Source organism: Danaus plexippus, chromosome 25 (genome assembly GCF_018135715.1).
Source record: "Danaus plexippus chromosome 25, MEX_DaPlex, whole genome shotgun sequence".
NCBI classification, from domain to species: Eukaryota; Metazoa; Arthropoda; class Insecta; order Lepidoptera; family Nymphalidae; genus Danaus; species Danaus plexippus.
In genome coordinates this window covers 2,609,361-2,636,710 of record NC_083553.1, presented here as the reverse complement: position 1 = coordinate 2,636,710, position 27,350 = coordinate 2,609,361, and the positions used below count along the sequence as shown (strand labels likewise).

Genomic DNA, 27,350 nt, shown 5'->3' with positions numbered 1-27,350 from the left:
ATTAAATATAGCAGAAACATATTAGAAGTCCACAAAATGTATGGTTGGTACAGAATAAAACAAAATAATAAATTAAGTTTTAATATAATCTGTTCTTAAAACTAATAATACCTTATAGAATTCGTCATAAATATCACAATCGGGGTGAATAGGTCTAGCGTAACATAAAGTAATTTCGACTTTATCACAGTACAAATAAGATTCACATCAATTGCACAATCAAAAGTATTCAAAATGTATATATTTTTACAAAAATATCAACATGCCCGCTAAGCGTTAAGTACATTTATTAAGTCGTTATAATCTACTCATCTCTAAACCCTTTCCCGCCTCTGCGTCTTTCCTTTTGTCTTTCTTCCTGTCCAAGATGGCGTATATTTCCTCTAGAGTTTTGTCTTTCGTCTCTGGTACGTATAGCACGGTGTATGTCGTGCCAGCGAAGCATACTATAGAGAACATTATGAACACCCAGTGTATCCCCAGCAGCTTGAGCAGCGGGTCGTAGGCTTTTGTTTGTAGGAAGTCGCTCAAAGCGTCGACGCTACTCACAAACGATGTCACCATACCACGATGCTGGAATAAAATGTATTTTTCTAACATATAACTTTTTTTTTAATTTAAAGTTTTTTTTAACTGTCATTTGGAACAAATTACTTATGACAGTTACTTTATATATATATCAATATTGAATTATAAAAGCAATATTCGTTTCAATAAATTTAATTTAACTTTATATTTCAAAATCTCAAAAAATTAATAAAATCTTTTATTAATTTATTTTTGTTACTCTAAAACATTTACCTGAAAAGAAAACAGCTCGGAGGTAATAACATAAGGTACGGGCTGGTATCCAGCCGCATCAGCGAATATACAACAACACATGGCCGCCACCGGAAACCAGCCCGGCAGCCATATTGAATAGGATGTTAGGAAAAACCACGCGCCCAGACCCAGCATTGAAAGACCCGTTATGAATGACGTCACTGCCAACAGCCACTGAGGATATATGACATTTATTATTGCATATATTAAAAAATTAAATATACATATTTAGAAGAAAATTTATATATATTTACTAGCATTTTGTCATTTGCATATAGAATAGTTTTTTTTGTGAATATAAGATAGATTCTAAATTTGAAACAAGATGTTTTTTCGTTACTAACTCACAGTTCGGAATGAAATTGCCAAGATATTACCTTCCTGCCAGTCTTTTCTACGATGCAGCTAGCCAGTATTGACCCCAGCAGCTGTATAGCACCGACGACGATAGTCTGCTTGTTGGGGCTCAACTTAAGATGGATGGACTCGGAGGCCTGTTCGAAGATGGAGCCCGCGTACATGAGCACTACCAAATATCCGCAGGTCTCTTGTGATAACATCACGTTCATAGATAGCCTGAACGCTTTGAAGGTCGTCTTGTCCTTGACTGTAGATTTGAATTTAGAATAGTAATATTTTTCAACCATTTAGTTATAAAACAAAGGTTTGTAAATATTTTTTTTTAGTAAACATTTATAAGGTTTCGTAAAATATTATTTTATAATAGAATTTGTGGTTGTTGTGTTTTCATAATTTTCTAGATATAAGCAGCTATGTTGAGTAAAACGTTTTGTTTTTATTTAGTACGTGTTACTTGTGTCACTATGAAATATACTGATGATTATTTTAAATTTTTTGAATGTCATTTATTCATATATATGTATATCTTTATTCTTTTAGGTATTTTTATTAAGATTTTTTTTTACAGATATATAAAAATCGATTGAACTGAAATTTTATATATTTAATCTGAATGACAGTGTCTACTTAGCTGTGACGTCATTCCAAATCCAGCATCGTAAAATCCAAGATGGCCGACTAGTTTAAGAAATTGTATGAAGTATATGAGATATTTATCATACCCAGACTACGCCACGTGGCTTTCTGGACGGACTTGGCGTGTTCCTCTTCTCGTTCCATCTGTTGTATCTCCTCTTGTAAGTTTTTGTCATCAAGCGACGTGTTTCTCAGCCAGGCTAGAGTTGCTCTCGCCTCCTTGAATATGTTTCTTTTTTAAATTAACTATCCATTCAGGCATACGTTTCTCAAATAGATCTTGTTTTTTATCTTCCTTTTTGTCTATGCTCGTGTAAGCAGTAAATTTGCATATAAATTAAATTTCTTAAAGTAAATATCGTAAGGGAACAAAGATTTTTTTAAATTATAAATAAAATTATAATTAATTCATTTCGTCTGTCATTTTATGTTAGATAAAATATCCTTAATAGATTAATAAAATAAATATCGAATAATAACGTTGATAAAATTGACTCTTGATATTATTTAAACTACAATAATATGAGAAATCAGATTTTTTGTCAGTCAATTTTTAAAGGTATTTCAATGCATAAACCGAAAACGTTCCGAATTCAAATTTCAATGACATCGCAAACTTGAAGTATGTAGCGGCCAAGAAATTGTTTTTAATGATTTTTTTTTCTGTTTCGTAATACTTTGTTCAATAAGATGTCGGTGTTGAAAGTTAAGAGAATTATTAACTAATTTTACTTTGAACTTTGGACTATGAACCTGTTTTTATATAGAAGTGAAAGCGTTCTGCTATTTGTCTGTTTGTATCAGTTAGCCAATCGTGCACACGCTATGGCAATGTTTTTAAGTTATGGCTTCATTCTCACTGGAGTCGTTTTTATTTGTTGTAGGAATTGTCATCTGGAGTAGTGTGTGGAGAAAACGGGTAGGAGTTTGTAGAATGGAATAATGGCGTTTATTTAATTAATTTTTTTTTTTTTTTAAAGAAGGCTTTATATGTTTTACTAGCGCCTATATAATATACTGTTGTTCTGGGTGTTAGTAAATAATACTGACTAACAGTTTGTTTCGTGATATTACAAACAGAATGTTTCCCGTTTTTTTTTTTTTAAATCCTCGCACTTGATAGTATTAAAAACTAAAAATTGCCCTTTTGATTTGACGATGCAAAAGAGTAGTAAGCATATTTTTACAAATTTATTATAAAAATATGTATTTTCTCTGGATATGTTAGAAAAAAAAAATTGTTATTTATTTTTATAATATCAAGTAAAAATTGCTTTTAAATTTTGTTACGAATAATATGATAATGTTTGTCTTCATTTATTATTAGACGACGCTGAGTGTATATTCATTTTCATTTAAATAAATTTAATCGTGTAAGGGTTCATTTAGTTCATTTAAAGTGTATTTGAATTATCAATCACATTTGAAGTGTTGTTATCGGGTCAAGGAGAGAGACTGTTATCTCACGCGTGTCAATTTATAGTTTATACCGCGTTATCGTTTGTTAAGATTAAAGTAGATTTTGCGAGGAATTGTTTATTTTTAATAGCAATAAAAATATTAGAAGTAATATACAGATAAAATATAATTTTTTATAGTCTGTATCGCTACAGATTCTTGGAATTGATATGTTTTTCAACATGACGCTTAAGAAGGTGAAGGTATGCTTTATACTGCTTTGAAATGTAACTTATGTTTTCCTTTTTAATAATTGCGTATATTTTTTATAAATAAAATAAAATTACATTTAATATTAATAAAAAATTAAATTCAACAAAAATAGGTATATTTTTTTTATTTAATCAGATTTAATCTGCTTCTGGATTTTTTGCGATGATTAAAATAAATTAAAAAAAAAATTTTTTTTTGATCATATGATATTTTTATATTAACGTCTTTTTTGTATAAATTTACATTCTTTTGAGGCCTCATTCGAACGGTTAAGGAAAATTGTATCAACGGAACATCTATGAAATATCGAGAAGGGGATTGTTTTGTAACCTTGTAAGATTTCTGAGAATTCATTATCAGGATTTATAATATATTATATCACGACTAAGTCATTATTTTTTCACTGGTTTGGTTCAAATCTCTTTTCAACATATTCTTCGATACAGACAGAATTTAAAACGTCGTAAGTATTAAAACGTGAAAAAAAATATCACCCAAAAAAAATTGATTTCACGGTGCATTGTTTACTAAACGTATGTACGTGTTTTTCTTGTCAATATTTGCGTTATCACTTGTAAATTATATATATTTATATATGTATAATTTAAAAATGGCCTTTTTATACAAAATGACTGACTGATGACTGATAGATGGATGGATTGACGGAAGAAGAGATGGAAGATGGAATACGTAAATAATGTATACATTCGTGCTTACCTTGACCTTTCCTTGTTTGATGAGGTACACGGGCGTCTCCGGAACTCCAAGGAACAACAGCATGTGGAGGAAAGGTATAGCGGTGCAGAGCCAAAGCACAGAGTTGAAGGAGAATATATCTCCAGCCACGTACACCACCAGATAGCCGAAATTTTGTGACAGTATGAAGAGAGAGCCCAGAGCGCCGCGAATTTTGTCTGAAGCTACCTATAAATTAATGTAATTTATATTGAATTCATTTTTTGTTCCGAATAATGCTTTTTTTTGTTGTAAACCAGATATTAGAAATTTCAAACAAGACATTCCACACATGTGTTTTGTTATTTTTTCTTTCGAGCTGGAATAATGAGATTTAAGACTTACTCGAGTATTCATTTAAATGAAACTAATATTTTTGGATTACTACGCGTGTTTTATTATTTTTAAAGACTACGAGATCCCGTCTGCCCGTGATCACGGTTGCTGAAAAGTAACCGAAACGTCGGGAGTGTGTGGTTTTCAAAAATAATAAAATACGCGTAGTAATCCGTTAATATTAGTTTCGAGCTGAAATGTTTGTTGTTTAAAGAATTCAAAGTGCATACCTCCTTCAAATACAATGGTGTGACCACGTAACATCCTGCGCAAGCTATCCCCGCCACTCCCCGGGATAGTATCAGAGCCCATGGGGTTAGAGAGAACAGAGTTATGCTCCAACTTATCTGATGGATGGAAAAGTATTTTCTTTGAGCAGCAGTTCGCAGGTTAGGAACTCTTATAAGCTGAATCGTGAAGATTATAGTCCGGCTTGTGTTTCAAAAGAATTTCAAATATATATATTTCTGTAGTAAAATTAAATAAATAAATAAATAGGTATTTGTATATCTAAACTATAATTTTTTTTTGCGAAAATTTTCACTATATATATAGTTTATCTTGGAATAATTAAAAGAAGTTACTTTTTAAACTAACTTTTTAAATAAATCAAAGCGATATTTAAGCTATGAAGCAATGTTTTGCGATATCTAAGATCTTCGCGTGTACACATTTATATCAAACTAAGCTCTTCTGGTACTACGACTTTTTTGAACGCTCCCAGGGAGGGGGAATAGATAGAGAAGGAGAGAGAGAGAGAGAGAGAGTCAATTGTGAACAGTAAGCAATGTTTATAAAGTTTGTTTGAAAGAAACAATATGAGTTCACTAAAATTTTTTTCGTACCCCTTACTATTTTCATTTCCATATCACGGCGTTTCACTTTTTCCGCGCGGATTGACTTCACGCACAATTTTTTTTCACACTGCACATACCCGACGTTTCTGTTCCCATACAGCGTAAAGTCCGAAACCGTCTCGCGTAGTATCCGAAAAACTCAGTCTCACAAACAATGTATTGTATTCGTGAAGGAAATAAAATTTATGACATGTCTAAAAACTCGTAAGTCGAGAATGATTGTGTTTTTATTAGATGTTACATAGTATTATAACGATGGGAGAGGTTTGAGGTTACTTTATTGCTTCAATAAAAAAAAATCAGACATTCAATGTGTTTCTTATTAATCGTTCCTTACATTTGCTCTCAGTGTCATGTATATTTAAAACTACGAGAATATCCGAGCTCGCGCCCTCATAATGACGAGTATTATTTATTTTAAAACCAGCTGAATAGTAAAAATATATAAAGAATAGTTATTTCTTTACTTACGGTTATTCATACTTTGGATACATAACTGTCATTAAAGCGGTCTCACTGGTCCAGTTAAAATAACCGGTAGTTATTGTATGGTGTTAATTTTTAACTGATATTTATGTCATTGCAAGTATTCATACAAATGTTAATCTTCAGATAAGTTTAAAACTTTAATGAGCAGTGTAGTGTGTGGTTTGTGGTTCATTGTATTTTTGAAACATCCTTTCGTATTTAATATATTATAATAATGAGAGTTCTTTACTAATTTTTAGTTTCGAGTTGGCTTAGTTGACTTAAACACCGAAAGTTTGAAGGTTCTTAACCATTAGATAAGATGATATATATTAAATGAACGGAAAAGGATCTATAAATTGCGCTCATGCAAACTCGTAGTAAGAAATACCTACATTAAGTTGGTAACGTCCTAAAACATTTTTTCGATATATTTTTTTTTAAATGGAAAGTCTGATTATACGTCCTAATTAATACAGTTATGAAATAAATAAGTATGCAAAATTATATGTGCTATTTATGGATGCTGCGAAGGAAATGGTTTTCCCACAAAAAAAAAGTTATGATTAATATTTCAGATTTTTTGTGTATTATTTTTACCTTATACGTAAATATGTATGAATTTAAATACTTACGGTTAGCAGGAGAGATGTGAGGAGTGTGGTGATCTTTCTGCCCCATCTGTCGGCCAGGTCACCAACGAGGAGGCCGCAGAATATAGGAGGGAAGAAAGTGATGGACGCCATCCAGGATATGGTTTCGTCTGTGATCGGTTCAGGAGCCGGTCCATCCTTGGACTGGAGGATGGGAGTCATAGGGGACTGCCATCCCATCAGCATACCGAAATTCAATACCGGTACGGTCACTGTTATGTCAGAAATCATAATGCTTGGCTGATTTTTTATAGTATTTAAATAGAATAATAAAAAAAGTTTTACATAAAAAATGCGATTATATGAAGTCCGCAATTTTACTCATTGAATTTTTATCATATTTTTAATTTGCTTGATTTATAAAAATAAAAGAAATTTTCAACTAATATTAAGACAAAGAAGCTTCTAGAGGTATCTTCGTCTATGGCTCATGTACCTATAGACTTCTAGATCTATGTCTAGAGCATTTCAATGAAATAAGTTAAAAGAAATTAGTTGCAAAGATAACAAATAGATCGCCTTACTCTCTCATTTATAGAAGTAGGTGTAGTTGTTTGATAACTTACACCTAATAAGTAAACCAAATCATATTATATCTAAATGTAATTTATTCATATAAATAAATAAATAAATAAATGAATAAATAAAAGCCTTATATTTCTTGCATAAAATGAATTGTAGCAATGGTATTTAAAACTAATAATATATATATATATATATATATATATATATATATTCATATAAGCAGTTACAAATAACGATTATCCTTTATTAATGACCATCAGTTTCGATCATCTGACAGGAAACTTAATAGTATTCCTAGCCATAAGTTTCCATTGTCAAACTAAACACATTTTGATGCGGCTGTTAGAAGATGTATTGATCATAAAACTGGATCCTGTCGGTGTCCGCGTTTACTCGACGCAAAAACTTGTATTGATCTCTTCATTATGTTTTTAATAATATACATTTATTGAAAAAAAATATCTCAGTGTATAAGTCAATCAAGTGTACGCTTATTCTTATCTAGCAGTAATTGAATAATGACGCATTATATTTTTTATTATACAACATAATTATCATCTCTCGTGTGTTGTATATATATATATAAAGTTACGAATGTCTGTGTTTAAACTTCCTCTAAGGAATCTCCAGCTTTAGTCCAGAACTAGTCCCCAAAGATAATTTTCGTATATTATATATATATAGAATTTTTTTATCTTAGACCTCACCGTCTTATACAGTTAATTAAGATACAATAACTTCTACAGTTTAAGATGAGATACGATACTTCTAGATAATTAAGATACAATAATTCTCGAGTTAATTACAATACGATTAACTTATTTAACAATACTCAATAATTGTGAGATATTTATATATTTTCTGACATTAAATATAATTATAAAGACAATAATAAAAATAGAACATTAGAATGTTTAAAACGTGATAATAACAAATTGTATACAAAAGGTGAATTGCTTTGACGTCATCAAATTTTAAGAATAGGTCCTTAAGAGAAGGCGGAGACGTAACTTTTAATAAAATCTACAAGTCCTCGTGTTCATACAGCCTTCTATCATGGAGTTGCAATAAGATATTCGAGATAAGATAAATATATCTATGTAGTGAGTGCCACTGTCATAACATTTGTAATAAATCGGGACACATTAATAATATGAGAAAAAAAATTCTCAAACGATTTCAATAATTTTACCAACCGTTTATTATTTATATATAAAAATATATATATTTTTGTTAGTATTTATTTTTGAAATTCTCTATTATAGTAATCCGAAACCAGTCTAAGAAATATAATCTATAGCAATCATGAGAACAAAGGACTAAAACATACAGCCTGTTATGTCTTCACGTAAGACATTGAAATAGTCTAGAAGTCAAATCTAGTAATGATAAATATATCAGATAGATCGGGTATCCGCCGGTAAACGTTTGAGATACACAGTCTCCGAGTAATCATTGGGTCTAGTTAAAACGAGTTCAATCAAGGTTTAGTAGATTAATGTTTATGATTTAGCAAACATTGTAATAAGTAGTGAAAGTCAGTAGCTAGCATATGGTAGTGTATTGTATATTTAAAATGTTTTAATACTAAAGAAATACAATAATTAGATCTAAGACTTTCGCGAGTTTTATTCATTTAAATGAAACTAATATATTTCGGATATACGTTTCACATCTCGCCTGCCCGTGATCACGGTTGCTGAAAAGTAACCGAAACGTCGGGATTATTTAGTTTTAAAATAATAAAATCCGCGTAGTATATCCGAAAATATATTAGTTTCATTTAAATACAATAATTGTTCAATGAGCATTACTATAAAAACTGTCTGTTTTTCTCAATAATGAGCTCACAAACGTAAAAAAAATAATATCTCCAAACGAATTCTCTATATGGTTATACTTGTACGTGTGTGTTAGACTTTTTTTTTTTAAACAGTTATAAGTTTTCTGGGTGTTTTATATACGTGAAGCTTTCATAGATCCTGTATATATATACAATAAATTAAATTGATATCAGAAAATATATGGATATCGATAGAAAATTTTGACAATTTCTTCATAGTAACAAGTAGGTGTTATAGATTGACAGCATGGATCTAATCATCTTGTCTCTGATGATATTTTTATGATTTTGAAATCGTTTTCCTTATTGCTTGTTTTTTATAGCCAAAATTAAAGCGAAGTTTCATTCTTATATACATAAGTTTGCACGTTTCAAGGACTTATCGATAAAAAAATATAATGTAATGTAATCCATCACTACGCTTGTTGTCTTTGAGCACCGAAACTTAAGTCAGCTGCTTAAGGCGAATGTTCATTCATGAGGAGGTTAAAAAAATGTTTTAACGAAGCGTAACTTAGAAATAATGATTAGTATATATTATCTGTTCCCATAGCATTCCGGAGTTCGTTGACATCTATGTATTTATCATTATAATTTCATTGAAAGGAAACCCGTTTAGATGCGTTTGCGCACGTGATTCACAAACCTGTTATACATAAGGGAACCAGCGGAGCTAAAACCCCTACTATTGTTATTTAATTTTACGTAAACCATAATGATAAAACTACATAATTATTTTTATACGAAATCTCTAAACAAATGGTACGGGTAAATTAATTTCTAGAAACTAAATGAATATAGAATAATTTGCATGAGTCATTTAAACGTAAGTCTGATTTTTATTAATGAAGTAATTATAATTACATTAACATAAATAAATTATACAATAAATATTCCTGAACTTTAGAGGTGCAATAAAAAATCAATAGTAATAAATTTTATTGTGTCAGATAAACCGCTGTATGGCTACGTGAAGATAAATTTAACTGTGATTAAGTAATTTATAATTTAATTGCATGTATTTTGATTATTATTTTTTTCAGATAGTATACTATAAAATGTTTTAGACATTCTACCCAGTATTCTAAATTTAAAAATTAACTATGAAGGCATTCGAAGATCAATGTTTTCAGCCACTTCCCACAGAAACGCGAAAACACTATAGGTACAAGTTGCACTAATTTGAATACTACTAGTTTTTATTCGCGACTTTGTTCGCATTTACTTTACATTTATGTTTAGAGAGAAATATAGTGTGTTAATATAATACATATGGAAACCAACCGGATGTGACATATATAGCCTGTGCCACGTGACGTCATACAAATTTTAATTGTTAAGCCTTGATCCTGAGCTAACTTATAATTTCGGACTAAATTATGGCCTATACCTTATTCTGATGCTAAAGCTGCATTATTGCATGGCTTCATCAGAATCACTTTAGTAGTTTTTGAGTTAAAGAGTAACAAACGTACATACATGTATTGATCCTGTCAACCCTTTCGTTTTTATAATATTACTGACATAGGATATTTTCTGATAATTATTTCAGTAATGATATTGTATATTTCTATTAATTTTACATTAAATAACGCGTCAAATAGCTAACGTTCAGAAACTCAACGTAACTTTTACTATGTCTTTCTTGGAGTTATCTATTTCTAGAAAGTTAGTTTCCCCCTTTTTAAAAATATCATGTTTATTCTTGAGGATTAGTGCTTAAAATAGCCTGAATCCATTATGGATAGCGTATCGCAATACTGTCTTATTTATGGGGTTTAAAGTATAAATTTGCTTGAATATAATAATTAATTGTAAGAATGAAAAAAGTGCAGTGACATTCTTGTGTCCTTAGTACTTTGCATCGTTAAACTATACACAAACAGTTTTAATGTCTTAGAGTCACGAGTGTACGTTAGTACGATTGTATGAAAGGTTTTATAAATCGAAAACTTACAAACTATAGATATTGATTTCGAAGATGAGAATTCGTTCTAAGGGTACATTAATAATATGGCGGGAAAATTTAATTTTTCTTTTTTTTTTCGAGTTCCTCATCATTGCTATTAGGGATCTTAAATAATTTTCTGTAGTCACTATTATCTTTGATTTGTCTTATCAAAGAGATGACGGCAGATTTTAAAGAAGTTATTGTCTTATACAGTGAGTTGTTTGGACATCAAATGCAGGGAATTAAATGAGAAAGATCAGGCCATACCCACTACCTTTAAGCTAGGGTAAACGCAACTGTACTTCTGCGAAACGATTTGTTTGTAAAGGTGAATAAAATTTAGTATCTTACTTCTGGAAAGGGAAGAAAATGTACTTCTGTTAAGACTTCACGATTTGAAGTTTAATTGGAATCTTATTAACTTATATCTTTTAAGTTTGTTTCCAATGCAAAAATCCTCTAAATTTTACCACAGATTACGTTACGATTATATAAGTATATATATATAAAAAAATAAAAATACATTCTTATGATTTACTCAGAACCGCGATAAGAATTATAATTTTATTAAAATGATTTGTCTGTGTGGTGTGGTATGTGTGCGTAGATGGCGTAGGAAAATATACGAAGGTTATATTTATTATAAAATAATTTATTATAAATGTAGATATAAATGAAGTTATTGTATGCTATTTGATTGATAAATGCTGATCGTATTTACGACTATTCTATTGTTCAATACGATTTTATGTTATAGTCTAAGACCGCGTGTTCATACGTTTAAAATAACGTAAAAAAATCGAAGAGACGTTTTGAAAAATTTTGTAACTAAATGCCTATTGTGGATTTCAGTTAATAAAGAAACATTTTAATCCCATAAAGTAAAAAATTGGTTTTAAACTTTGAATTATATAATCCTGATAATATTAGATTATTGTATGAAAGGGAGTGTGTTTTATTAAACAAGGTGAACTTCTCCTCAGCAGATTGTTGTCGCTAGCGACTTCCAGTCCGATGGTTGGAATTTGATTACTCGTGGTATTTTGGAAATGTTATAGATGGTATGGTCACTCTTGCTTATAAAACTCTGGACTGTTCGACTTAAATGTTAATTTAATTAATTTTTTAAATAAATTTCAATTGTTTTATACGAACAGATGAATCAATAGCGAAATACTAGTGGCCTTCTTATGGTAACATTTATACTATTGACATGAGTTTTTATTTTTTATAATAATTATTTAAATTCTTCGATTTTTTTTAAATATATCAGGTAATAAATAAACCTCACCCATAAACGCCATGAAGAACTGGTTGGCGATGCCGCCATCTTGGATACGATGGAGCCATTTTAGTGCACGGAGCATATTGCGTTCGTCAAACAGACATTTTTTTTTTATTGGAACTGAAAAAAAAAAAAAAAATAATATTGAATACTTGTCTGCTTCGTTAGCAACAAACTCTAGAGGGATATTACGTTTGCATTATGCAAAGAATTAAAAATCTTACTATTATGCAGTTGCAAATATTTAACAGATTTTTTTCAAAATCGATCACGGGATTTTCTGTGTATTTATGAAAATAATTTTGTTTACCCTGATATACTACAGTAGTGTCTGACTTAAGGGTAAAAAATTTTTGTCTTTTATCTAGCTGTGATGCGTAAACAATTCTTAAGCTTTTACATAAAGATAAAGAATCACAAAACGAAATTCGAAATTTAATTTTTTTTTCGTTTCCATAGTAACCAATATGTTGTTCTATATGACAGCGTTCGTCACTAGTTTTGATTCCAAGGTCACACAAATACAAAACAATCCAGTATTTCATACATGAATCTTCGTTAATAGTATTAACGTTATTAAATAAGAAACGTGAAAACTTTCGTATTTACGTTGCAAACACGTGATAAACCAGAACCGATAATATAAGTTGTACTCACGCTTGACAGGTTTGATACTAGCACGTGACACGCACGTATCATGTAAGGGTTATGATAAATAGATTGAATAGAGTCCAGATCAAATCCTATGTCAATTAATGACGCGTTTATTATGAATGTTATATAAATTAGTCATATGATTACAGCAATAATAACATTTTATATGATTTACGTTATTTTCGAATATTCTCAAGACATAATTTCATTATCTCAAGAGTTTGTGTACTTTTCATTCATCTTGTAAAACTATTTAACCTATTTGGATGACATTGCTTTAGTTTTGGCAGACAATCAGTTGTAGTAAATGATGTTGTCTGGAATTGTGCTACTGGCTTTAAGTCGATACTAATATGTAGTTGTAAGGCGGAAGTCACGGGTACAAACTAGTTCTCAAGGCGGAAGATAAGGTTTTTATTATTAACTTTGCTCTTTAAATAACATAAATCTAGTATTACTGTCGCATTCGCTGAAAATTTATTAAGGTTTGTGTCATTGTGACGTCATTGTATAAGTATTGTAGTGATTGTATTATATATTAATAACGTTTTTATCTCGATCATAGTACACATGTCAAGCAGTTACTAAGCCGAGATAAAATGAGATCGTATAGATAATGATGTAGATTGTATAGATCATGATTGATATGCTTAGAAATTTATCTGTTGAATACAGTGAGGATTTAAAAAAAAATTATACTAAGGTTTTCGGACGTTAATAGGCGTTTTTATTTTTATTTTATGACTACTTAAACCCGACGTTTCGGTATCATAACCGAAAATCTTAGATGTCATCATTAATTTCCTTTTCGTATGTGAAATAAAATTATTTTACATTACATGTAATTTTATTCATATAATAATATAAGTTAAATTGTGAACTATTATCTATGACTACATCGTCTTGTTTTTGAACGTATCGATTAAAAAAGTAATTAATTTATTATGTATAGATAGAGTAATAGTCATTTAATTGCAGATTCCTGTTTCTGCTGCTTTTACCTTTTTGTACAAGTCAGCCAACGGTTATTTCTTCCGTTAAAATATGAGTCAATTCTCTCACATAAAGCCCGTAATGTCATTCCGTTGACAAAGCGTCCATTTTGTTTTTGTCACATATATACAGCTTTCAATGTACCTATGTGAGTTAGGTATTTTGTTTTTTTGTTTACTGTATTATATTCCTTTTATTTTCACTGTATATATGTATATTGAATATTTTGTTTTGGTTTTTAATTTGGTTGATTTTATTACACCTCTTAATATTTAGAATGCTACTCATTATTTTATATATATATATATATATATATATATTTAGGGAACACACATTTAATTAGCACCGAACCGTAAAATTCCCGAACGCACCCGAAGTGACGTTAAAGCGATAACATCTGGTTTGCTCACTTTTACGCGGGAAAGTGTTTTGTCTTATTTAAGGTGTTTTGATTTAAGATAATAATGAGTTTGTTCTAGTTAAAAATACTGTTAAATAAATAAATAAGGTTAAAAAAATAAAGTTGCCTTATAAATAAGGCAACTTTATTTTTTTAATAATTTCGTTAAAAACCTAAATATATATATATGCATGAAAAAAGACAAGTGTTATAAGTTTAACGTCGACACTGTTTGTGTGTATGTATCTGTGTGTGTGTGTGTGTGTGTGTGTGTGTGTGTGTGTATATCGTATAGTTTGTAGCATAGTAGCTTTTAGGCAGATCGATCGATTTCGATGCTGTTTTTTCATGTTAAAGCCAATTTCCTTGCGGTGGTTCTTGGCTACGTTTGGTTAATATCAGCCCAGAAGTGTAAGTGTATTGACCTATCATTAATAGATTAATCCTTAGATAGCAAGTAATGCATATTGTTTTTTTTTTCAGCTAATATATTATTTATTTATTTTACGTTTTCTGTCGAGACCACATTTTTTTAAAACGATTTGTCTTTTTCAATCCTTATGTAATCTGTGATTTTTCTTATTTATCTACCGTAGTATTTTTTGTTTCTTACATAGCAAAATGTTTTTTTTGCTGAATATGAACGGTGAACAAATAGATAGTCGGATAGCTTATACGGATATGATTGAATATTGTTCGTGACCGGTTTTAATACGAATTGTTATACTGTGGTTAAAAAAGTTATTATATTATTGGGGAATGCCGTAAAGGTAAAGTACGTCACGATACTTAAGGGTCCAGTAAATTAAGAAACATGACAAACTAAAATTAATTTGTAAAGATATATATTATTATTTTACTTATGCATCAAAAGTAGAAATATCACAAAATTACAGTATTTTAAAAGAAATGTAAAAGGTGGGAGTGATTTACAAATTTTCGCACCTTGGACAGGGAAGGATTTACGATAAAAATTTATATTCAAGAACAGGGGCGTGCACAGAGATTTGGAGTAGGTAAGTAGGTAAGCAGAATATGTTTGAAAAAAAAAAATAAGAATGTTCATCACAATTTCCTCTTCTCAAACATTGATAATAATATGCTCTAATACTTTCGTGGGTATTCATTTAAATGAAAATAATATTTTTAAAGGGCAGACGAGATGTGTGCCGTGATTACGGTTGCTGCAAAGTAACCGAAACGTCGGGAATATGTAGTTTTTAAAAATAATTAAATCATCGTAATCGGAAAATATTAGTTTCATATAACATTTTCGCGCATAAAGTTACAGCAGTCCGATCAGAACTAACATCTATCTATATATTTTATAAATCTATCAATTACCTCCGAGCCACGAAAGTACCTTAAAACGATTACGATCTGTTCATCACCGCTTTATGAGAGTTATTAAAATCGGAATATCCAGTGGAGATCCAGAACATTATTATTATTATTATTTGAAAACAACAATCAAGGAAAACAAAATATAGTGATATTTTAATTTTATCGTCGAACAACAACAAACGACAGCGAAAAATTCAAAATTCAAACGACCATTCAAAATGTACTAGTAATTAATGTCGTTAAACACACATCACTAGCACAGAGCTCAGAACTTTAATTTTCCTTAATTCGTTAATAAATTCACTCATTAGCTAATTAAAACTTATTTAATATGGCGAAAAAAATATACGAACAGTATACCGACCAATCAGAGAGTCCCGTTCCATTTGTCAATTAACACCGTTTCTATGTCCTTTTAAAAGAATAGAGTTAAGGAAGCTGTGCCTCTCGGACCATAACACATGCATAGTTTTTGCACACACACGTGCAAACATTTTCTGCATACAACACGAGATTTGTATATCGTCCTTGAGATTATTTGTATGAAAAATACGCACTGAGTAGTTGTGCTTATGGCCGCTCTGGCGTACTCTACTACATACCGGATTGTCATACGTAATGTATGATTAAAAGTATGTAAGTAACAATTAAAAATCTTGGATTAGTTGTTATATAGGTTGGGTAAGCACTGCTTATTTGCATCTATTGTGTGCACTCCACTGGGTGCAATGTTATCAAAGAATATGCCGGTAGTTACTCTCCGCGAAACGATCTTCTAATGATATAATCAGCAAGTCTGGGTAAGGAATAAACAGTGATGGTTTCCAAAACTGGGCAGGAACTTATGTTGGTGGATTTGGGTGATGTGTCTGTCTCTAAGCGATACGCGGCATTGACAAATCAATCTCTAGAGCATCAGCGACCTCTTCAGCTTCAGCTATAAAATTGCCGCTGTGTTCGTCGAAATTTTCTCTGTTTTTTTTAAAAGTGCCAATGATTCTTTTCATATGATTCGCCCACTAGAGCAAGTCAATGCTTTTGCACTGTAAGACATTTATAATTGGATGAAGCAGTGCAGAATATTTCGCAAAGAGGCAAACAGATACAATATATTCGGAATTGCCGCCTTCCTTGTCACACTGTTGCTTTCTTGCGAACGCATCAAATGGGCCGTGATCATTTTAATATAATTTTCTTTAAAAATGCCAATGCACTCATATTTATGCAACCAGCGACTCATACTTTGGCTTGTTTGAGCCGAACAAACCATACAAACCATGGTTTGTTTGAGCTTACGGCGTTTTTTTTATTCTGCCGATCGCATTACGTATAGCGGCCATTTGATTCAAATCATGAACCACAAAATTTAATTTGTGGCTGGCGAAGTGGATAGGGCTTTTATATATATTTTTCGTAGCAGTTTTTGAACGCCAGCATCTTTTTCCAACATTATGGAGCACCCATCAAAGCATTGCCCCACACTTTGCTGGATCCACACTCACGTTTCTGATGAAATTATCTATGGCAGAGGCAATAGATTTGGCGTCCATGGCAACCAGTTTGACGAAACCTAGAAATTCTTCGCGAATCATCGTTCTTTCTTCTTCAAAAAATCTGACATCGATTGACAGTTGCCCCTTGCCTACTATGTGGCAGCTTTCGTCTGCCAAAAAGCTATATTCCTGTGCTTTTTTCTCACCGTCTATGATGTCATTTCTGATAACATCCTCAGAAATATTTTTATTTCATATTGAATTTGAGGCGACTTATATGTTGCTTTTCTTTTTCACATGAGTCTGCGTGCTCTTTTAAGATTATATCACCAGACTCAATCTTGGGTTTAATTAGGTCCTCAAATAGACCTTTATGAAGTTCCTTCCCTCTTAATGGCAGATCAAAAAAAAAAAACTGTATCAATTACAGAAACTACAATTTTTTTTTTATTTTCGTGTTTTAGTTTTGCAGGTGCACTAACTGCTCATTCACGGGCATATTCGATACAAAATTTTTAGCAGACGTGATTGAGTTCTTCTGACATTGAGACGCTGCATGTGCTTTGACGTACTCGTGCATATATTTGTACCTGACGAATGGTCGCAGTGAGAATGAACCCATTGTTTTACTACTTGTCGCTGGAGGGAATAAAATACAATGTATGCAAGAGCGCCCTTCAGTTTGGCTTTCCGAAGTCGTAACTTGGAGGAGGCATCCGACAGTTTTTTTAAAATTTCTAGTTTATGTGCTGTACTCATAAAAAATTATCAATCTAGGAATTGTCCCTCGTCATTTTCGGCGTATGGCTCTTGTTGTGCTTGTTATGTGCTTGTGTTAGGGTAGAAGTTGTAGGTACTGTTACTGGCTATGGCACCATCATCGTTAGCCGCTACTAAACCCTTTTGTTTAATCCCTTCTCGATTGCTATCACTTTCGCCACTGCTTTTTGCAGGTTACTTCCTTTTCTGGTTCGCTAAAAAATGAGAAACGAAATCTCAGTAATAAATAGACTCATCCAAGTCAAGATATTTAGTGCAGCGGGTGCGCTTTGTATTTACAAAATCTGGGCCGGAAAATAATTTCTTATACCTCAAAAATTATTATAAATTTAAATTCATAATATCACAAACTAATAATTCATAGAATTAGTTTTAATAATATTTATATAAACAAATAATTTTAAAAACTGTAAATAGGTGTCAGCACTGATTGTATTTATGATTTTCGTGATGGTAACCCAACCGGGCGCGAGAAGCCAGGTAATATTATAAGTAGGTACTTACCTCTATCAGTGCTATAAAAAGATCGAATATCCATTGCAAATCACGTCTCTAATCTAACACCTGCAGAAAAGTTGTTGGCACTTGGTTCCTGCTCTTGAGTACTATCAGAAGCCGTTCTAGTCCATACAAAAACTTTATTATCAAAATGTTCACTAGATTTATTTAGATTTAGAAAAGTTAAAAGTGCTTAATATAAATAGCTTGAAACACAACATATTCACACTAGGTAGGCACACACAACAGTCACTGTCTGTAAAATAAAAACTTCTCAAAATAACTAAAGTAGGTACAAATTTCACATAACATATGTAACACTTCCGCAATTCACACGTGTCTTTCTTGTCCGTTCAATTATTTAAGTATACAAAAAACACCAACCAGCACTGTTAAAATAAATATTAAGTCAACTAGATTAACTATAAATTAAAATTAAATAAAACAAGCAATACGATTCGCGCCACGAGCCATAGAAGAGTTCTGTCTGCGCTGCGCGGGACGCGGGCAGGGATGAGTAACCGCGCGGTGACAGACGGCTCGCCTCGCTATGCTACAGACTACCCATACTATTCACCTACGGTAATACGGGTCGCTTTCAAAAGACCGCTGCGTTACGCGCGTTCAGTCAATCGTGCGCGCTTTTTGTTTTGATAGCATTTTTTTTATGTCGACAATTTATTTGTGCAACTTTCTTACGGATATTATGACTGTTGTGAGAATAAGAATTTCTTTTTGTTTAACTAGGCATCTTAAAGGTCATAGCCAGGGTGGGGCAAGCGCCCAGCTTGCCCGAGTGTGGCTACGACCATGGATGTATATATGTTTGTTACTCTTTCATACAAAAACTACTCAACGGATTTTATTTACACTCTATAGTTACATACATTAGACATAAGAATGAGACATAGGCTATAATTTATGGCAACATTTCTTGTAGTTACCGCATGATGAAGTCGAAACAGTTGCAATTAGTATTAAGTCATGTGATAGACTTATAGATGTCGCTAACTGTTGGGTATTATTACTACAGTTCTTACACACTTTATACATTTCACTCTAAGTCAAATATAGAATTCCAAGAGGACGAACTCGCGGGCAAGAGTTAGTTTAATAATCGTTTAGTCATGCATAATGTTACGATAATTTATGTATTAAATACAACATATATTGAATAATTAATATTGTGTTATTATTAAGAATGAGAAGCTTATTGATATTCAAAATTATGTTATATAAGGTTAGTAACCAACTTTTTAAATAAACACAATGGGTTACATCATTGACTTATTGGCTGAATGCGTCAATACATTCGTCTTAACCCGTTAGACGACGGTCGCTGAGTAAAAAATGGCGAACGGTTAAGCAAACAAAGGTAAAATTAAATTTAATCAGTATATCTCAGTATGGCTTCAAATTAGAGTAATTGTTCATATATTCTGTTTTATGAATTATAAAATCCCATTAATTTCTTTTCTTTACTAAATTTTACTTACGTTTACATTTTTAATTTTATTACAATGCTTATTTAAACTTTTTGGTAAGAAATTTATTCTAATTTTTTTAAATATCGAACGCCATGGAAATTGTAATTATGCCTTATTATTCAGGACATTATCTTTATTTCGAATATATTTTTTTAATTTATTAGCGTATACACGAGACGATGATTAAATATTTAGTTTTTAGCTTTAGGTATAATAAATTAAAACTAATAAATGGAATGCCAATTAGGAAATTATTATTATCAAATATATATCGGTTTTGTTTATTATAATGTCGATTAAAAGTTAATTAATATTTAGAGCACGTGTTTATAAACGTGTTCAAAAGCATTTTATTTTAATTAATAATTTAATTATTAAGAATATTAAAATTATAAAATAAAACAAACAAACAAACCCTAAAGCGAAAATAGATTCACAAAAAATTTTGGAAAAGCTCTACCGTACAATTTTTCACGCGACTCGATTCCTCTTAACGAAAATCAAACATAAAAGACAAGATTATAAACGAAATCAAAATTAATTTTGATTATAAATCTCTATATGAAAATTATGATAAATCATATATAAACGTGTATCTTCTAAATTATAAAAAACAAAATATATTAATATGATTCCAATATAAGAAGCAATTGATTGATTGATATTACTTTACAATACATAAATCTTTAAAAATTTGTTTAAAACAATACGAAGAATCGATGAAGGGTCGAAAAAAAAAATGGTGCGCCTACGCAAATATGCGCTAATCAAAAACAAAAGAAACTATGCGATATGAAGCATTATAAGTACTACGATAAAAGGTGAAATAAAATCAAGCAAAATAATAATTAATGCAAAAGTTTAAAGGTGGTACTAATTTAATATTTACGGAGAAAAAATCAAATGAGTCAAATAAGCTAAATAGGTCAGGCCCTAAGAATTAACGGAGGGAGAATGAAAAACAATAAAATAATTCATTGTAGAGAAGATTATAAAGAAATAGGAACAGAACATGAGAAAGAAGAGGCAGTGAGAGAACATTGTAGATAAATAGAGCTATGTCAAAAGAAATCATATACCGAAACAGTGACTATGTTTTATACGATTCAATGGAAAAGACAGTTACTCCAATATTTATATAGTCACGTATATTGATAAAGATTCTGCAATAAAAATGACCTGCAATTTATTTTATTATCAAAGCTATGACGGAACAAATGGACAGAGACGAAAACTTAAACCAAATACATTTAGATATATAGATAGATACACGATGTGAGAATACATACATTTAGTAAAGATGATTGCTATTTTTTTTAAATATATATATTATAATGTGTTAGCCGTATTTAATAAAGTCTATTGGATTATGAATTGAACTAGTGTAACCGTCAACCTAAGGGAGGTTTAAAATGTTTAAAACACTTATATAACTGATATCTATCTGAACAACTCCGGAATCGAACCTGTCTACACCGGGGAGTTTATTATGTCAGACACAGTTGCAAGGAAAACTTGTCCATTTCATTGATGTATTCTGCTTTTTGTTTTTAAAATACAATTTTAATTAATTAGGTCTCATATTGGTAATGTTTAAAAGAATCCGATCGTTTTTCTTTTTATATTAGAAGCGTCTGTATAAGTTATAAAAGTTATAACATTAGTAACATTGTCTGTTAACAGCGATGGCTAGTCACTTGTGACTTTATATGGTCCATGGAAAATTTTACGACACTACTTGTAAGTCGATGCACCCATGAAATATAGGGAAATGTTTCAAACGTATGTACATGTTACTGGTAGAGAATTTAGTTATAATTAACAAAGTTACTTTGTTCGTTTGTAACGCCGTTAATCTTTAACGTATAACACGCGACTAGTACGAACAAAGTAGTGGTGGAAACATTGTATATCAATCAAAAACAGAAGATTTATTGTTATCAAAAGTCACAGCCCAAATTGAAAAGTTAAATAGTATTTGTGTTTGAATACAAATGAAAAAATTAAAATTCCATTCAAGTACCACATGTCTACATCAGAGAATAAATTGACTGACTATTTAAGAACATCTGGCTAAGAGCTTTGATATTAGATGATAAAAAACGTGTACACACGCCTTTTTTTAGTTTGTTTTAAAAAAAAAAAGAATACATCATATAGAAACTCATTTGTCATTACGTACTGGCCATATATTATTATATCTTCTATAAGAATGCCCTTAAATGAAGTGAAATAATAAAAATAAAAAAGTCTTATAAGGCGTGGGAATTTTATGTCAGTATGTGTTTGAAATCAAATTAATTAAAAAAGTTCATTAAGGCGTAATTATTTCTAGGTACAGTAAATGGCGTTGCATACAAAATATCTACTATAAATTAATTTAAATTGTCTAGAGTTTTCGAATATTAAGTAATTGTTTCATTTTATAGAATGCTTATAAATTTTAAACAGCCTTAACCTTACCATGAGTTTGAATTCATACAAAACACAGACAGTTTCAGGTTTTTTTATTCAAAAATCTAAACACATGGAAGGATCGATATATGTTGTATGAACAATTCGAAACTTTGTTAACTTTAACGATATGAACTCGTCTTAAGATTATTTTACTCCTAGAAAAAAGTTAGATTGGCGTAATTCTTGCGGCAGTGTAACAGATAATCAATCAGTAAGTCAGTCAATCAATCAATCAATCCTCAAATTTTCAATTATAGTAGAATAATAACACTACAAAAGTCCTGCAATACTTAAAAAACCTCTCCCTATTCCTATTATAAGTATACCTGAGTTTGACGTTTGTTTGCCAGCATTTTTTATTAAGTTATTCCAAGAAAGGTCTCTCAAGCTCCGAAATTATATATTTAAATAACAAGAATCCTTAGCATTTATTTGTCAAAACGAATAGGTAATTAATTATTGATAAAGCATTCAAAAAACAATAGATTCATGGAAATAAAATTTTACGATACATTAAGACGGCACGACGCCATTACTTGAATTTATAGAAATGTCTATAAAAAAAAATTATAGTTATAAAATATAATCTTTAGACTATTATTTTCTTTTATTCTTATAAATATGTAGACTCAAAATCTTGTCATAATGGTTATTTCATGGACCAATGTCATAAGACAGAGGCATTGGTATTTTATATAAAAAAAAAACTATAATTTATATTCTTATGGTTTATAAGATTAATAAAGTAGAATATACAGATGAAATTAGCTTTTCACGTTCTGAATTAGTGTTTAGTTTGACGATGCGATCACAGTAACTGAACTAAATTTAAATCTAACAAGTAAGGGTTAAATATAATGTTATTAAATATATTCGATTAATGCGTTTTTGAATCCATATAATAAATTTCACGATTGTGTAATTCAAGAAATATTTTTGTTCAAATGATTCCGAATATAACGTTTTATGGATTAATTATAAAAAGAATGATAAAAATGAAAGACGTTTTTTGTTACTATTAAATAAAAAAACAATTAAAATATATGTTTAAGAAATTAAGCTATTATTATTTTCACTCACTAATAAATGTTTAGAATTAATTAATAAATGAATTAAAATAAATATAATAACATAAATCAATTACACTCACAATATTCAGTCCGCTAAATAACCGTTACAAGTAGCACAGATCAAATGAGGATCACTTTCTCTGGACACTATACTTATAATAACTGTACGCACTATATGTTTTGTATGAATAATTGTTTCTTATATATTATATCTAACACATTATCGTAACAATGACGTTAATAATTGGAGCGCACGTGCACCACTGTCAATTGCACGGCGTATACTAAACCAAATTACTAAACTCAACCCAGTGTTTCAATGATACCAATGTTATAAAACAAAATTGTAAACAAACCAGCATATCCCTCGCGCCTGGACGGTTGATTGAACTTTTTTTGAATATTCGATGTGTTCCAAATTTGACATTTTAATTGTTTATTCTAATTTTTTTTTTTAATTTGTGATATTAGTATATATTTTTTCATCATAATAGACTGTAAATAATAAAATTACATATATCGAATTTATTTTTATTTTAATAGATAAGACGTTATTTTTTTAAATATAATATTGTCCTTATTATTTTATGTTCCAGGAAAAGTGAACAAAGGAGGTTGACATCACAGACCTTTTTTTTTATACGTGATAATGGAATGTGGTCTGAGTGAATCACTTCTGATTTTTTCTCATGGAAAGAAAAAATGTCACCTTCTATCTAAATGAATGTTTGGAATTTATTGAACTATACACTTTGCTTTCCCCAGTCATATATACAGGGGTATATAAGACTGTATTTTATTGAAGTCTTATTACTGTATGCTTATATACAGGGGGAAAGCCAAGTGTATCTTTCGTGAATGTTAAAACTTAAGATCCGCCATACAGCTTCTAAAGAACTGATATATCTACCTGACTGAAATCTAGTAACTTCATCATGTTGATTTCTCAACGCAAACGTAGCTTGGTCACTGCCCTTGATAATATAATTACAAATATATTTTATTGACTCTACGCTATTAACATTTCTACATTTATGTGAGCTTGAAATGCTCTAGACAACACAGGCGAATATGGAACGACCCACCTATTATTTAAAGTAACCTGTTGTCCACACTCGCTTTTTAACAGTAAAACCATCATTGTCTCTTGAACTTCGACGTTATAATCGGTATCTTTCATGTCCTGTTACAGTTTCATCCACTAATGCTTTTGATTAAATGCATCACATGGACCATGTATCGCATGAGTTTTAACAATGTTGTATTACAGGGGATCTGCAATCGGATCTGGAATTTACGCACTGATTGAATTGACTGCATTATTAGGTCGAATCTTATATTTGAATCAAAGCAAGATATGTGCGTGAGGTAAGCCGCGTTTTTGCCACTCAACACTATACTTCTCTAAAAATGTCATCTGTGGTAAGTAGATCTACCATTGATTTTAAGTTTAAATGAAAAACTCTTGCGATAATGGTCTCGGTCAATGGTACGCCTTAGCTCTCGTTGAGAAGAGCTTCGAGACGCCCGTGATGTAGCTCTTCTCGCTCTGTCAGCTGCTAATCGCATCTTTCTCTCTGGAGAGCTTTTATTGGCTCGAAAAGTTGAGGCACGAACTCTCATAGATTTTAACCGATGTGCTCTTTCCTTTGCCGATTATTGAGAACAAATAATTCTCATTCTCTTAGCTTGACTCGAAGTTCGAGATAAACATAATTGTTTTTTAGGTGGCATTCTCTATTTTATTTTTAATCAACGATAACTGAAAGGCTGTCAGTTGCCTAATAAAATAACCTACGTTAGAGGTCTTAACTATAGCAACCTTACACTTAAAATCTAAGGGCCTATTTAAACTAAAATATTCTAATAGAATTATATTCAGAAATATGTACAACTTACAACAGAAAAAGAAATAAAAATAAAGCGGAAACGCCTATGCTATACTAGCTACCTATACCTTCACCTACTTCACTTAAAAATAAATAACTATAACTACTGTTTAATAAAAGTACCTACGCGTTTACCTACACAATACTAAAAACAACTGAACATAAATTATCCAAAACTAATCTATCGGTATCTAAAAATCTATGCGGACTACTTCTACTACTACTCCACCTAAAAAGAAATGAAATGGAAACTATTAATAATTTGGAATGTGAACGAATATTTAAATTTTAAACACTACCAAAACAACTAATAGCTATTTTATAAAACCACACCAACAGAAATTAAAATAAACTATTTAAAGACTAAAAGTCGCGCTGATAAGTACGGTTTATAATATCAATTATTGTCTGTCAATAAAGACGAACGCTCTGAACGCATCAACAGCCAAATATTGAATGAAGACTGCGGTCGCCTCCCGCCTTTTTATAACCCACCGCCGCGAGCCGCGTCGAGCGCGGCAACCGTTACCCAAAAATAATCCTTATAGCATGAATCAGCAATCACGCGTGATGGCTTCTTAGCGTATTTCATGTATAAGTTTGCTATTTCTGTGCCGATTTCTATGATTCTTTTTTATTGAATAGGTAATAATATTATTATTTTTTTAATTGGGGATGAGTGAGAGTATTATAAACAAATATAATCAGAAAGCTCCGAGCTTCTAAGCTATTGGGAGTTACACGTATTATTGTGAGTCAAAGATAGACATAAGCAGTTATGGGATATTTTTTTATATAATTTTATGTATAATATTTCCGTCATACATGATTTCTACGTAGCTTTAATCATTCAGGCTGCATACGCGACGGAAGCATAAAAAATTAAGGAATTTCTCCCGTTTCCCCAACGTTTCCGTTCACTGCTCTGCTCCTATTGATTGTAGCGTGATAAAAAGTATACTATAACCTGCCCAGGAGTAGGAACATAATTGTACCAAGTTTCGTTAAAATCCGTCGAGTAAATTTTGTTTCTATAAAGAACATACAGACAGACAGACAAAAATTTTACTGATTGCATTTTTGGCATCAGTAAAATTTGAAAATATATTTCATGTACAGAATTAAATATATTTAATTTACAAATTTATTATAAGTATAGATTAAAAAAAAATGAGTTCATTTAAGATAATCACTGAACCACCTGTTCATAATTAAAACTAAGTGTTGTTTTTTTTTAAGTATGATGGGTTCACATATCTACGTTAAGTTAATAACATTAACGTTAAGGTTTCTCATATGAAGTTACGTCATCTGAAGTACTAAGCATATGCATACTGTTTGCTAAAAAATAAAAACTCCTAAATAAAATAAATTTTTACCAGAACATATTAAAATAACAGTAATCACTTTAATGAGATCTAGGATTTTCGCGAGTATTCATTTAAATGAAACTAGTATTATTCGGATTTACTACGCGGATTTTATTATTTAAAAACTACATAATCCCGACGTTTCTGTTACTTTGCAGCAACCGTGATCACGGGCAGATCACCTCGTCGTCGTCGGGAACTATGTCGGGACTATGTAGTTTTTAAATAATAAAATCCACGTAGTAAATCCGAATAATACTAGTTTCATTAAGTAATCACTTTGCCTAAAGTATTTTATGAAATACGTTATATTATGTACATAATAATTTCTTTCATATAGATATTTTTTATTGCATTAAAGGGTTTACTCTTTCGACGTTTTTGATGTTATGTTACCAGGAATAAAAAAAATATATAAAGCGTCTTTAGCCTGCTTTGGACAGTTAAAAAAACAATTGTAATGTTTTTAATATCTTAACATTTTTTTTTCCCTTTATAATAATAATGTAAATGTGACCTCACAGTAACATAAACTAAAATGTGGCCAAGGTTTTTGAAGATGATAATTTTTTTGTATATGTATTATATATTTTCCTGAGTTTGTCTACAGTAAACAGACATTAACTTTGAGAAATAAAGTGTCGAGATAAAAAAATAAATGATAAGGGCTAACAGATCATTTTCCGGATCCTAATTAAAATTTTTATGAAGACATATTATTTGTTTGTTTGTTAATTAATTACTACAGGGCGAATAAGATAAACGCAAGTGAG

At 30.7% G+C, this 27,350-nt stretch overlaps 1 protein-coding gene across 2 annotated transcripts; it reads right to left on the bottom strand.

Annotated features, from left to right (window-relative positions):
- Positions 1-68: 68 nt before the first annotated feature.
- LOC116775301 (solute carrier family 2, facilitated glucose transporter member 8-like) lies at positions 69-23,588 on the bottom strand. Of its 2 annotated transcripts, XM_061524460.1 has the most exons (10): positions 23,399-23,588; positions 18,311-18,693; positions 12,149-12,262; positions 6,521-6,750; positions 4,791-4,907; positions 4,207-4,413; positions 1,905-2,037; positions 1,200-1,429; positions 802-996; positions 69-573 (listed from the first exon to the last, which is right to left on the bottom strand). In XM_061524460.1, exons 2-10 carry the CDS (start codon positions 18,342-18,344, stop codon positions 298-300), a joined length of 1,536 nt encoding a protein of 511 aa, XP_061380444.1. In that variant the 5' UTR covers positions 18,345-18,693; positions 23,399-23,588; the 3' UTR covers positions 69-297. The 2 variants fall into 2 exon arrangements, with proteins under 2 accessions (XP_061380444.1, XP_032524063.2); XM_032668172.2 differs by lacking the exon at positions 18,311-18,693.
- Positions 23,589-27,350: the final 3,762 nt, after the last annotated feature.